General features: G+C 45.8%; 3 protein-coding genes across 3 annotated transcripts in view; 2 read left to right on the top strand and 1 right to left on the bottom strand.

Moving 5' to 3' along the window:
- The window catches only part of MNAT1 (MNAT1 component of CDK activating kinase), a 129,037-nt gene extending 126,558 nt beyond the window's left edge, over positions 1-2,479 (top strand). The window contains exon 8 of the mRNA XM_073638718.1: positions 2,068-2,479. Within this exon, the coding sequence (XP_073494819.1) occupies positions 2,068-2,188 (121 nt within the window). The 3' untranslated portion in view covers positions 2,189-2,479. The remainder of the gene's footprint in view (positions 1-2,067) is intronic.
- On the bottom strand, positions 700-11,954 carry TRMT5 (tRNA methyltransferase 5). Its single transcript, XM_073638716.1, has 5 exons — positions 11,751-11,954; positions 8,999-9,633; positions 7,562-7,686; positions 5,753-6,404; positions 700-3,711 (listed from the first exon to the last, which is right to left on the bottom strand). The coding sequence occupies exons 1-5, from the start codon at positions 11,753-11,755 to the stop codon at positions 3,644-3,646; spliced, it is 1,485 nt and encodes a 494-aa protein (XP_073494817.1). The 5' UTR covers positions 11,756-11,954; the 3' UTR covers positions 700-3,643.
- The window catches only part of SLC38A6 (solute carrier family 38 member 6), a 51,881-nt gene continuing 49,698 nt past the window's right edge, over positions 11,819-14,001 (top strand). Inside the window, exon 1 of the mRNA XM_073638717.1 lies at positions 11,819-12,075. Coding sequence (XP_073494818.1) covers positions 11,992-12,075 — 84 coding nt within the window. The 5' untranslated portion in view covers positions 11,819-11,991. The remainder of the gene's footprint in view (positions 12,076-14,001) is intronic.

Below are 14,001 nucleotides of genomic sequence, written 5' to 3'. Positions count from 1 at the left end.
GGGGAATATAACACTACACTGATACACCAGCAGCCGTATATACCAACACCAGGTCACAATACGGCATACAGCAGCCCCCCATGATAAAGGCGGGGGCCGCACAGGTACAAGATACTCATACCATTAATGGAGGGGCATCCTATATATATGGCTTGTATAGGGCGCAATGCGCTCTCTGCATACACATCAGGACTTGTTAATAGATGGCAAAATGGTTTGTTTTGAAAGTGAGTCCTTTTAATGGCACAACCCCATATATAATGTTAAGGGGTCATGTAAAAGATATACATTAATGTATGATTTATGAAGAAATAGTAAGTCTGGGCAGTTGTCCTGTTCTTGTGCTCATGTATGATGGATAGGAGCTCTACAGTCCGGTTGCTACTTATTAGTAGTGATGAGCGAGTATGTTCTGTTAACCCTTTCGCCGAGTATGCTCGGGCCGAGCTCCGAGTATTTACAGCTGCTCGGTGATATGGTTGAATCGCTCCCGTGTGCATGATTTGTGACTGTTTGACAGTTTTACTACATGTGAGGAATGTGTAACAAATAGACATTCCTCCCATGTATTAAAGCTGTCAAACAGTCACAAATCATGCACACGGGAGCGATTCAACCATATCACCGAGCAGCTGTAAATACTCGGAGCTCGGCCCGAGCATACCCGGACAGAACATACTCGCTCAACCCTACTTATTAGACTATAAGGTGTGAGAAGTGAAATGATTTCTAATCTTGGTGAGTGATTTATGCGGTTCCTTGGAGCGGGAGTAAGAACTGCAAGTCTTGTACCAGGGCCATAGGGGTGTAGGAGGAATATGGCAGTATTCACACAGAATACACAGGTGTGAATAAAGTCTACATCTACCAGAGGGGATGTGGGAATAAAGGAGTCATGGAAAAAGATCGCTGTTACTCATGTGGTCTACCATGAAAAAGCCATAACGGTGCAAGTGAGAGAAGTCAGCCGAGGCTATTGGGGACAGTTCTTCAGCTTCTCGTTGCTTTGTACAGATTATTACTTTTGGTTAAGTGAACACGAAACCTTGACATTTCAAAACCAGAAACTCTGCTGCACAATCCCCACCTAATCATGGAGATTTAGTAGCAGAAATGTTGTGCATTTCCTGCAGTGTTCACCCCTTTAGAATTACACAGGGAGAAATAGGCAGTAGTAAGTATAGCGCAGGCCTGTTTATGCTGCAGGTTTTTCTGCGCAGCAAATGAATTTGCATAAATTTTATCCACACTGTTGGACTGTGATACACAGGGGATTTTCCACCTGATGTGCACTTACCATCCAGTGACAAGTTAGGCCCTGTGTGGCTGAAAATTCCCATGTCTGTTTTTTTGTGTGTACACTTTTTTGAAGGCTACTACCCGGTTCCTTGGATTCTTCACAGTGACCAGTTAGATGTTTGGTGTTTTCTAACCTGCGTCCGCTCTGTTGTCTGGCACTGATTTTGCCTCTTGCGTTCCATATCTTCCTACGTTCCTCATCACGTATCTGTTGTGCACGGATCAGTCCGAGCAGGTCACAGTCAGCAGTAATTCAGGATTTCGGAGGAGGCCAGGTGAAGCCGTATAACCGCAGGAGTATTAACACATCATAATTCCTATTCCTGTGTGGGATGCCCCTTTCCAAGCATGATGGCATCCACACAGCTTGAAACCTTCGGAGGTGTTTTACTGGTGGTCCTGTGTTTTCTTTTTTCTCCCCGTCTCCTGCCAGAACTGCATCTGTTTTAAGTTTCTTGGTGCGACCCCAGAAAGAATCGCCCGCATTGTGGGTCTGTTTGTTGTATGAAGCAATGTTCATGCCTCCCCCCAGCTCGGCCGTGCCAAGATGTTCCTAATCACAGCAGAACCAGTAGTCTAATGGGCTTGTAATCAGATGTATCAGATGCTTTTCCCCAGAAGCTGATTGTGATTGAAACCTGAAGCATATTTCTGTAAGGACACGGAGGAGCGGCCTGTGAATCGCCTCCATCTGGACGGCCCCAGGAACATGAATTAGCATTTCATTTATATATTTACCAGCTAAAACAATGTTCTCCTTTGTTCTAGGTATCTAAACCATGTACGGGCTGCTTCCCCACAGGATCTGGCCGGAGGCTACACTTCCTCCCTCGCCTGCCATCGGGCACTGCAGGACGCCTTCAGCGGGCTCTTCTGGCTGCCACGTTAGCGCCCGTGCCGCAGTCTGGACGGTCCGCGGGCCCCGGACCAGCATCTAACCAGCCAATCTGGTGAAGTGACTGCCATCTGCACCATACCTAGGCACTGGAATAAAGACAGCTGTGTTTCAGGGGGAATGTTTTTGTGTTTTTCTTCTTCTTCTTATGGCGCAGCCGAGAGCAACTGAAACAACAAGTCCCTCCATCTGCTGGAAGCAATGAATAATTCCATTTATATCGGGGATTTCTCTTAAGAAGTTGTAAATTTTCTGTTTATTTTTAAGTAAAGCCGAGTTTTATTAGTTTTGTGGTTTTCCGTTTTCTACGAGGATTTTTTACTTTTAAATAAATATTGGTGCGGAATTATTCACAGAATGTGGAGCTGTGTGTAAAGCTGAAGGGGCACATGTACGAGACGGGGGGTTTTGGCTGTCAAAGCGGTGCACAGGTTTACGGCTATGACCCTCATCCAAATGCAACGGTTTGTAACCTGATGGTGATAAAGAACAACGCTCAGTATGGCATGATGAGAGTTGTAGTTGTGCAACAGCTATTGGACCACAGGATAAACCCACTGTATTAAGGCCTGTAGCACTGTGCACATATGGGGGGGGTTCATCTTATATTCTATGGATGCTAAAATTGGAGATGGTGCAAATCAATTCACAGAACCCGGCACAGTGGCCACGTCAGTAATCAGTGGTCCCAGGCTGGGAGTCCTACGGACCACCTCCTACCTGCCTGGGCAAGGTGTCACGTGCGGCCTGCTTCAATGCTGACGTTGCGCCAGACTGATCAGGAGGCGACGCAGATGCCATCAGCTCAGAGGTGGCTCTCAACGTCCTCCTATCTGCACAGGACGACATTAACTGATAAGATCACAGGTCAGGCTTGTGGAGCTCCAGATTAGATGCCTAGACACTGACCATTACCCACTATAATAACACCACTCTGCTGTTGGGTAATAAATTAAATAGCCAAACAGGAGGATGGGGAGAGCAATATTTGGAACGCCCATTCAAATGAATGAAGAGAGACGTGCAACTGTGGTATAGTACAACCTGATTCCTTTGTTCTGATAGATATGAGGTCCATGTCCGTCAGGCATGTCTGACAAATCCTGTGGATAACCTATATATTGGAACAAGGTATCAATAACCCTTTAGCCACATTCACACATTCTGTATTTTACATTAGAAACCCGTCACCACTTCTGTATTCATCACCCACTCCTGGTTTTTGCCTTACAGATACTGATGTAAAATACTGACCAAATACTGAAGGTGTGAACGTGGCCTTTAAGTTACTGCATGTAAAGGTCCAGTCTGATGTTTACCAGTGATGTAAATAATATTTGGTTATTTTATTAAAGGTAACATTCGCATTGAATAAAGTAACTTTGCCCCCTGGGCTTGGACTTATCTGGAAATTTAAAAAAAAAAAAAAAAAATCTGTTTGTCAAGAATCTATACTTCAGCCTCATTGTCCCCTCCGCCGTCTTCCTCGAGCCGGGGACGTTTTGGAACCGGTTCTCCTGGAACCAAAATGAAACAACATTATGTCTAAAACATCTTTAAGCATTTGTGAAAGTAAAGGCGTCTCGGGGATTCTCTCTCAGATACTCAGACTGGAATCAGAGTAAGGCCACGGCTCCCCTATCAGTATTCGGCCCCCCTATCAGTATTCGGTCAGTATTTTTTCTCAGGAGTGGGTGATAAATGCAGAATTGGTGACTTGTTTCTATTATACCTTTTCTCTGATTGTTCCTCACCTGGTTTTGGCTCCCACTCCTGAGAAAAAATACTGACCGAATACTGATAGTGGGGCCGTGGCCTATAACACAAGAACAGGCGAGGGCCTGACTGCTGCAGCCTGTGATAGTTTTAGGGTTTGTTCCCATGGATTGGATACACAGCAAGTTTGAGATGGAAAATTAGCTGCTTATTACAGTAACAGAAATGTCAGAGACTTAAAGTCGAACATAAGAATCTGGAGCAAAAAATTGATCTGCACGGCAGATATTAAAATCTTTAACGTCATTCACCCTTTGCAATACAAGGCATGAAATGTGCTGGAAATCTGGTACAAAATCTAAAATATTTTCTGCTGCTGTAGATATGTCGTGTGGGAACATACCCACAAGGCTGAAGAAGTCCAAGGCTATGTTCACACGTTGCATTTTTTCTGCAGCAAAACCTGCTCTTGGCAGTAAAGAAGCAGCTTACAATTTTTTATTTTTTTTTTGCTGTGTTTTTATCAGGTACGTTTGTCTCTTGTGCATGAAGATAAAGTTTAGTGCATTAAAAAACCCCATGATGCAACTTCCTGTGGTCTCTGCACCAAAAACGGAGCAAAACCTGATATCTGCATTTTTTGCTCTTACTCATTGCTTTCCATGGATGAAAAAACACTGCAAAAACGCTGAAAGAAGTGACACGCTGTAGGTTTCAGAAACACAGCAGTTTTCCAATTCAGTCAGGAAAAAAACCAAGGTGTGTGCATGAGATTTCTGAAATCTCATAGCTTTTACTGGTTCTGTAAAACAGAGCTTAAAATCTGCATAAAAAAGCAGCAAAAACACAACATGTGAACATAGCCTTAAAGTTGCTCATTTTTTGTGCATTGGGCACACAGTATATCTAATAATCAGAGTAAGTTTCTATAGGAAATCTGTCTCCCTGCGGGTATCCTCATTATATGGCTGCTGGTAAAGCTTCTGCCATACTGGGACAAACTGAGCCATGTGTGATCTACTGAAGTTATCAAATAACTAAAGCTGACCATAAGCATAAGATCGCAGAACCCCATCTCAGAGGATTTCATTTATTTCACTTTAAAGATGTTGTCCACATATGAGGACAATTTATTTGTTATTCATTAAATGCACAGATTTAAGGTTTAAATCATTTTTGCAATTTGGTTTCATTAAACGCAAAAACGTGCAAACTTACAGGCTCTTTGTTTCCTGCATATTTAAATTTTCTGTGGACTGCGGTCATAAATCAGCTGAGAGGAGCTCAGAAAAGACAGATACAAGAGTGAGAAGATCTCCCATTGGACCGTCGGAACGAGCTCACTGATGGATTCTCTGAACTCATTTTGCAGCCAATAATAAAACCCAATTCCAAAAATGATTTTTAGCTTAAAGAAAATAAAATATACATTTTAGTGCGAAATAAAAAATGGTCTAAAAAGGTGGACAACCCATGTGCATGTGGCATGTACTGATCCAGCATGGCGCGGCACACTCTCTGCACTGCCGTGCGGTGTGGCACACGCTCTGCACTGCCATATGGTGCCTCTACACAGCATTATATTACAGAGCTATGCTCTCATGGAGCAAAGCTTGATTTCACCAAAAAAAGTGTGCATATTCAATATGCGATCTGGAAGAACAGCATTGCCCCAGATACTACTGGTACTATACTAGATTTTGTACAGAGCCAGGATACGGCCAAGTGCATGGAGACGCTCTATATCTTGTCAAATCTCCCCCTCAGTCTTACATCTTTGCAATTTTTGCATTTTAAACAAGAACCTCTGCAGCCCCCGGCCACTCATTTACTACAACTCACCTTCATTATTCATTTGGTCTCCAAAAAGAACCTCAGCGGGTAACTGAAAACTGATGCACATCATCTCCTTGTTAGGTGCAACCTTTCTTACGAGATGGATGGAGGAGCCCTCCACGGTGGCTCCTAATATCCCCTCCGCCCGCTCTTTTACCTCTTTCTCCGGGTTGTCGTCTTTGGAGAAGCCATAGCAGTGCACGGTCGGCAGAAGGATCTTGTCGTGCGGCTGTTCGGGGAGGAGATGTCTGAAGGCATCGAGGAATTCTAGAGCCAACGCCGGCAAGTTCATCACAATGTGAAGCCTCTTTTTCCCATCTGGAGAGGAGGACTTGATATGCTTTGACAGTTCCTCCTTCACCACAGTCCTGATGAACTCCCGACCATCGGTGTTGCAGGCCTGAACCTTTCTATCCACTTTATTCAGTTTGCAGTTATGGACGAGCCATCTGTACGATTCTGGGTTTAAATCGTTGGCGTAAACTATACAACTTTTCTTAGCGGCAGGAATAGCGAATGGCCCCACTCCAGCAAAGACATCAAACACCACATCCCCGCTCTTCAGGAAGCCAGTGATCCGCTCATGTTCTGTAGAGAGGCGCGGGTTCCAGTAGACTTTGGAAAAATCAAACTCATAAGAGACGCCGTTCTCTTTCACCTGGAGTAATAAGAGGACAAACTAAGCAACTGGACACAAGACGGTCACTATAGGTACATAATGTAGTGGCCAGAGACCCGACGCCATCCCACCTCCAGCCATATAGCTGTGAGCTGTCAGCAGCACATAGAGCACAGGACCACTGCTGGGTGATCAGTAAGCCAGGCCTTATTCAGATCTCCACTTTCTGGTGGTATGAATTAAAAAAAAATAAAATAAAAGCTTGATACCCTATTGTGAAGCTATTCTCTGAATCCATTGCCTCTATGGAAGGATATCTCCATAACACAGTGCCATCATACAGAGTCCAGGTTGCAGGACAGAGAGAAAGGGCCTCCATTTACCCCGTGCATAATGACTCTTACTTTATGTAACAAATATACAAAATAAGGGGATTTGGATGCAGTTTTTTTCCCTTCATTGTACTTTTTAAAATCAAACATTGCATTAATTCACACCGCAAAGATGTGCAGTTTGGGGTAGGGGTATAACACTTGCCACCCATGACATCAACCATGTAAAATAATCAAATTTGGCTTTAATGGGAGTAGGATGACATTGGCCTTATTGAACATTTGGGGCTGCGACACACGGACGTATGAATCAGACCTAAGTATGAACCACAATCCGGCAGTGGGTCTCCTGCCCCAAATGAGACGGCTAGAGAAGAGCAAACTCGAACTGTATAGTTTGGGGTTTGTAGGTGTCCGGTGCTGAACTCCGAACACAGACTTCTCCCGTCCACTTTACAGCACCAAAGTCTGGATCTCCATTGACTTCTATGGGGTTTGGGTAGAGTTCTGGTACAAGAACCGAACTTTGGACTAAAGTTTGCTCGAACCCGACCATCCATGGCTCATCCCTAGTGACAGTTTCACATATACCAATGAGGCAGTCAAGTTGAGGAGACCCGCAGCCAGTCTGTACATCACATATTGTGTGAAACTAGCCAAAATTAAGACCTCATTTGCAGCAATGTTACATGGCAAAAATTAAATTAAATCCTCTCACAAGAAATATCAGGAAATCCCCCCAAACCTTTCTTGCGGTGACCGCACTGAGACTAGACGTTACTTCCAAATCACCGGTCACACGTGACAAATATCGAGGAGGTTCAGGTAGCTAGAGGAGTGTGAGGATCGCAGGGGGTCACGTACCTTCGTCATCATGTTTCCCTCTCCAGCCAACACTTCCATCTGGAAGTTCCTATATGTGGAGTCAATAATGTTGGTTTTATTCACAACAGAGGTAATCCCCGGATTCTTATCCAATATCACCTGACCTGACAGAAGGGAAGAAAAAAAGACATTTTGGTCACTGAACGTTGGTGATTCTTGTTGCATCTAAAGCTCATTACAGAAGTACGGCCGGTCACACAAGCAGGTTATTTACAGCCAGGGATGGATTCAGATCAGGAGGGGTCCTTAGTCATCACCTTCTCTCCAAAACGCAGTAAAGCTATGTTCCCATGTACCAAAAAATTAGCAGATTTTCCCTTGCAGAAACTCTTCTGCATTGTACCGGGCCAGCGCGGAGTATGAGATTCTAAGAAATTTCATGCATACGATGCAAAAAAAACTGCAGCATTAATTGACAAGACTTGCAGGTGTGAGATCCAGAATGGACATTTATCACCTATGCATAGAATAGATGATAAATATCTGATCACTCGGGGCCCAACCGATCACTAGATCCTCCAGTGACGGTGAGTATGGATGGAATAGCAGATGAGCACCATACTACTATGCTCAATGCCTAAGGGAATGACGGAAGCAGCCATGGAAATACTCGGTACTCACTCCATTTACAGTCCTCCATACTGTATCAGGGGTCTGGGACCTTGTTCTAGTGACTGATAACGATCCCAGTGATCACACATTTATCACCTATCCTATGGTTACCCAACATAGGTCCATTTTGGGACAAACCCTTTAAAGAGGACCCTGACATCTGTTTTAGTAAATTCTGGAGCAACTTTTCATAAAACTCTGTGTTGTTCTGCTCCTCAATTATTCCTCCTGAATAAATTGACAAGAAGTATAATGAGACCAAGTTTTCTATACTAAAGATGATGTGACTTGTTTGCAAGATGCGGTCCATCGTCCAGGTCAGTAATCTGTGGCAATCAGACAGAAGCCCCGAGAACCGCATATTACTTTATCCCTGGCTCCTCTTTTGATTAGCCGGCCCGACTTGACGTACGTGTGATGCTGTGCCAGGCGGGCTAATCAAAAGAAGAGCCGCGGATGCCGGGAGAAAGGCGGTTCAATGGCCAGACTCTAGGTACGCGCCCGCTGGACTGGGTCATGTGTATCGATTGGCACCATCTCTAGAAGATACTAGAGGCGAACAGCACAGAGTTTTGAGAAAAAAATTAAGCTTAATTTTTATAATATGATGGAGAAGTATTTGAGGAGCAAACAAATCCTCTTTAAATAAGTTACTGACAAAGGCATGAAAAGTAGTAAGCAAATCCGGGTCTCCAGGGCAGGTTTGGGTTTTTGTAGCATAGCACATATATAATGGTCCTCATGGCTCATGTTACTTTTATGGAGTGATCATCACAAGGAGCCATCATAAAACCCGGTACATACCGATCAGGTTCTTGTAAGGAAGCTGGTGGTCTCGGAGATTCATATGAGCGATGTGACCTACACGGCTGAAACTAGTGGGGACATCTTGTCCTTTAGGTAAAACTGCTTCTAAGATTTCATCAGTCTTAAAATGCTCGTACGTGAGCTGCAGATCCACCTGTAAGACCTGCGGGCTGATGTCCAGCTGCTTAAACATCTCCAGATCGCGGTCATCGAATGAGTCCTCGGCTGTGACCATGAATGGGTCCAGTAACACCTGCTTGTTGTCGGCATCTGTCGGGTCATCAATGATCCTCTTCAGATTTGGTCGGTGGAGGAGTTTGGGTTTAAGAGTTTTCATGACTTTATTAATGATTTCTTTTCTTATGTGGAGAACAGGAAGCTGTATAGTTTTAGTGAAGGCGTCGCGGTCCAGAATCACCATCCCACGGATACTGGGACTAGGGACGAACAATCCGGCGTCCTCATTATTCTCCTTTACCTCCATCATGGCTGAACTTCTTACTTTCTGGCATGTACTGAATGCGAGTCGTTCACAAAACCTCGGCTTAAATTGTTTAACTTCTAATTTACTGAAGGTGACGATGACGTAAGAGTTTAGACGAGACACCGAATGGTAAAACTGTCTAATAAGTCTGGAAAACAAACACATAAAAACAACAGGACCCAAAATTAATAAAAACACAACTAAAATACAAAAAGCTAGAAGTTTTTTTTAATTTTTAACCTCCATTAGAGCGATAGTGAAACTTAGCCCATTAATGGAGCCACAAATGACATTTTATGCACCTTCTCCCATTTACAAGGACGAGGTTCGCATATATGCAGTTCCCCTCCAAGATAAGTCAGCATGCTGAGCTCAAGGTGGTTCCTCGGGTTTACCATAATCGAGATGAATAAAGGAGTATTCCAGCTCCGCTCATTTCTGCACCTGGAGATGAGCAGGGCTGGTGATGTATACCGATGCCTTCCGGGTCTATTGGGTACCTGTTTTATTAATTACAATAGGACAGGTGCACAGTACCTGTCAGTCTCGAATGCTGTCTGGCAAGTATCAGGAGACGTGTCCTACGGTCCCTCTCACTTCCTGATGTAAAAGTGAGTGAAACCCGGAATACCCCTTCTTGTGCGCGCCTTACTGCCCGATGCTTAAAAAGTCATATTGGTGTATGACAATTCGTGACACATTGCATATACACAGAGCTTGGTGCATGCAGCCCTCTGTTGCTAACCACTATCTCAGGCTGTGTTCACATATCAAGTTTTTATGATCCGTTTGAGAAGCATGAAAACGGAAATAAATAGCTCAGTTTGGATCTTCCTGTGTCCTCTCTGCACTCATCCTCCTGTGATCTCCAGTGTTCCAAGTCCTCGCTCCACATTTGCCCTCCTGCCTGCTACACCAACGCCGGGGTCTGTGAGCTCACCTGGACCTGAGGCTTGGTGGATTCACCTCACCAGGTGAGCTTAACACTGTCAATTAACTTGAGTGGTGTGGGGTGACGCCAGGGGACCAGTCCGGGGGCACCGCTGGACTGGCCCCGTCCCCAGCCGGAGGAGCCGGGGGCACCGCTGGACTGTCCCCGACCCCGGCCGGAGGAGCCGGGGGCACCGCTGGACTGTCCCCGTCCCCGGCCGGAGGAGCCGGGGGCACCGCTGGACTGTCCCCGTCCCCGGCCGGAGGAGCCGGGGGCACCGCTGGACTGTCCCCGTCCCCGGCCGGAGGAGCCGGGGGCACCGCTGGACTGTCCCCGTCCCCGGCCGGAGGAGCCGGGGGCACCGCTGGACTGTCCCCGTCCCCGGCCGGAGGAGCCGGGGGCACCGCTGGACTGGCCCCATCCCCGGCCGGAGGAGCCGGGGGCACCGCTGGACTGGCCCCGTCCCCGGCCGGATTAGCCGGTGGGCACCGCTAGACTGGCCTCATCCGTGGCCGGATTAGCTGGTGGGCACCGCTGGACTGGCCTCGTCCCTGGCCGGATTAGTCGAGCCACAGGTTCCCTTAAAGTTGCACACACCGGAAGATAAGTATGTTGGCTGCTGCCGTCACTTCCTTGATATATACCAGCCAAGTAAAATAAATCCACTGTGTCCAGTATATCATTTGAGAAGTAATGTCAGGGCGGCCAAATATAGACGTGATCCCTCTGACTGCAGAGCCTTAATAACACATTCATTACTTCCCTTAATTGTGCGGATCTGATCCAATCCAGAGCTGCAGTCACAATTCTGCAGGTTTCGGAGCTGAAATCTCTACAACCGCCACATGAACATCCATGTTTGCATCGGCTGAGCACGTCCGCCTACTGCAGAGAGACGAGGCTGTGCCAGACGGGTGGAACAATGGGTAAGAAAGGGGGTGACAGGCGCGCTGCCCCCAACAGGTTACACATGGCAGTGAAGAAAACGCCAAGTGCTCGGCCTTAGACGAGGGGTCAGGACTGGGCGCACAGCAGGGACCGGTGTCACACACAGCACGTAGCATCCTATACACCTTATGGGTCTGACTACAACCTTGCTGACTGTTTCCAATAGCAGCCAGCAGAACTGTCTGCAGTGTAACGCAAGGACTATAACCAGGAAAACCATACATGTCTGCAGTGCAATAAGTGATGGACATGTCCTTTAAATCATAGAACGTGTCATCTGTGGCCACTGTGTTACCAAGGTACAAAATAAATATAGAACCACAAGTCCCAGCATGCCCTCATGTATGTGTCACACAATGCTGCTGTGTGCAGCCCCCCACACTCACCTCATGCTGCTTCGGCTCCATACCAGCGCTTACGTCATCACTCCGCGCCTGAGGGCACAGCCGGCATCCACGTGACTCATCTCTGCGCGACGCCACAGTCACGTGATGACTGTAGTAAACAGGAAGCAGCGGGCGGTGATCAGCTGTAGTGGCCGCTGCCGGGGCGGGATGTGAGCGCGGAGGGATCTGATGCCGATCACCTCTGTATTACACGCAGGACTCTCCTATAAGGAGGGTGACAATGCTGCCTGCAGGACACAGCATCAATGCGAGCTATGGGCACCATGTGTCTGCTCAGGACGAGACCGCGCCTCTGCTGGGAACCGTGAGTGCTGCTCATCTATGACTACATGGCTTAAAGGGGTTGCCCAACTTTTTTTTCTTTTTGACTAAATTCATGTTTTTAAGGTTAAAAATACCTTTTGCGATTTGGTTTCCTGTACAGTGGTGCAGCCCTTTGCTGTTACCTGCACGTTCCGCTTTGCTGTGGTCAGTGGTTATAAATCAGCTGAGAGGAACTCAGAAAAGACAGATGAGGGAGTTACAGTCTCCAGCCAGGCTATCAGAATGAGCTCACTGACCGACGCTCTGTGAGTTCATTCTGCAGCCAGCAATGGACGGTGCAACACAGCAGCTAGAGGAGGCAAACGGGGCGACATTTTCTATGAAACCTAATTACAGAAAATGATTTATAACCAAATATGCATGCATTGGAGAAAATAATGTCCCCAAAGGTGGACAACACATACTGGGAGTGGGAGAGCTGCATCCTTAGATGAGCACAGAATAATAATAATTTTATTTATATACAGTTAGGTCCATATATATTTGGACAGAGACAACATTTTTCTAATTTTGGTTCTAGACATTACCACAATGAATTTTAAACAAAACAATTCAGATGCAGTTGAAGTTCAGACTTCCAGCTTTCATTTGATGGTATCCACATTAAAATTGGATGAAGGGTTTAGGAGTTTCAGCTCCTTAACATGTGCCACCCTGTTTTTAAAGGGACCAAAAGTAATTGGACAGATTAAATAATTGTAAATAAAATGTTCATTTCTAGTACTTGGTTGAAAACCCTTTGTTGGCAATGACTGCCTGAAGTCTTGAACTCATGGACATCACCAGACGCTGTGTTTCCTCGTTTTTGATGCTCTGCCAGGCCTTCACTGCGGTGGTTTTCAGTTGCTGTTTGTTTGTGGGCCTTTCTGTCTGAAGTTTAGTCTTTAACAAGTGAAATACATGCTCAATTGGGTTGAGATCAGGTGACTGACTTGGCCATTCAAGAATATTCCACTTCTTTGCTTTAATAAACTCATGGGTTGCTTTGGCTTTATGTTTTGGGTCATTGTCGATCTACAGTATGAAACGACGACCAATCAGTTTGGCTGCATTTAGCTGGATCTGAGCACACAGTATGGCTCTGAATACATCAGAATTCATTCGGCTGCTTCTGTCCTGTGTCACATCATCAATAAACACTAGTGACCCAGTGCCACTGGCAGCCATGCATGCCCAAGCCATCACACTGCCTCCGCCGTGTTTTACAGATGATGTGGTATTCCTTGGATCATGAGCAGTACCACGCCTTCGTCATACTTTTCTCTTTCCATCATTCTGGTAGAGGTTGATCTTAGTTTCATCTGTCCAAAGAATGTTCTTCCAGAACTGTGCTGGCTTTTTTAGATGTTTTTTTAGCAAAGTCCAGTTTAGCCTTTTTATTCTTGATGCTTATGAGTGGCTTGCACTGTGCAGTGAACCCTCTGTAGTTACTTTCATGCAGTCTTCTCTTTATGGTAGATTTGGATATTGATACGCCTACCTCCTGGAGAGTGTTGGTCACTTGGTTGGCTGTTGTGAAGGGGTTTCTCTTCACCATGGAGATTATTCTGCGATCATCCACCACTGTTGTCTTCTGTGGGCGCCCAGGTCTTTTTGCATTGATGAGTTCACCAGTGCTTTCTTTCTTTCTCAGGATGTACCAAACAGTAGATTTTGCCACTCCTAATATTGTAGCAATTTCTCGGATGGTTTTTTCTGTTTTTGCAGCTTAAGGGTGGCTTGTTTCACCTGCATGGAGAGCTCCTTTGACCGCATGTTTACTTCACAGCAAAACCTTCCAAATGCAAGCACCACACCTCAAATCAACTCCAGGCCTTTTTATCTGCTTAATTGAGTATGGCATAATGAAGGGATTACCCACACCTGTCCATGAAATAGCCTTGGAGGCAATTGTCCAATTACTTTT

This window comes from Phyllobates terribilis, unplaced genomic scaffold, assembly GCF_046119375.1.
Source record: "Phyllobates terribilis strain yellow unplaced genomic scaffold, ASM4611937v1 Scaffold_7__3_contigs__length_470593459, whole genome shotgun sequence".
In the NCBI taxonomy this organism is placed as follows: domain Eukaryota; kingdom Metazoa; phylum Chordata; class Amphibia; order Anura; family Dendrobatidae; genus Phyllobates; species Phyllobates terribilis.
The sequence above is the reverse complement of the archived record's forward strand: the minus strand, read 5'-3'. Positions and strand labels throughout refer to the sequence as shown.

Excerpts from the sequence above, each read along its gene's own strand:
- TRMT5 (XM_073638716.1), bottom strand. Across the intron at positions 7,687-8,998 it reads TCCTTACAAGAACCTGATCG|GTCAGGTGATATTGGATAAG; the intron begins GTATGTACCGGG and ends CCCTTCTGTCAG. Across the intron at positions 6,405-7,561 it reads AGGGAAACATGATGACGAAG|GTGAAAGAGAACGGCGTCTC; the intron begins GTACGTGACCCC and ends TTATTACTCCAG.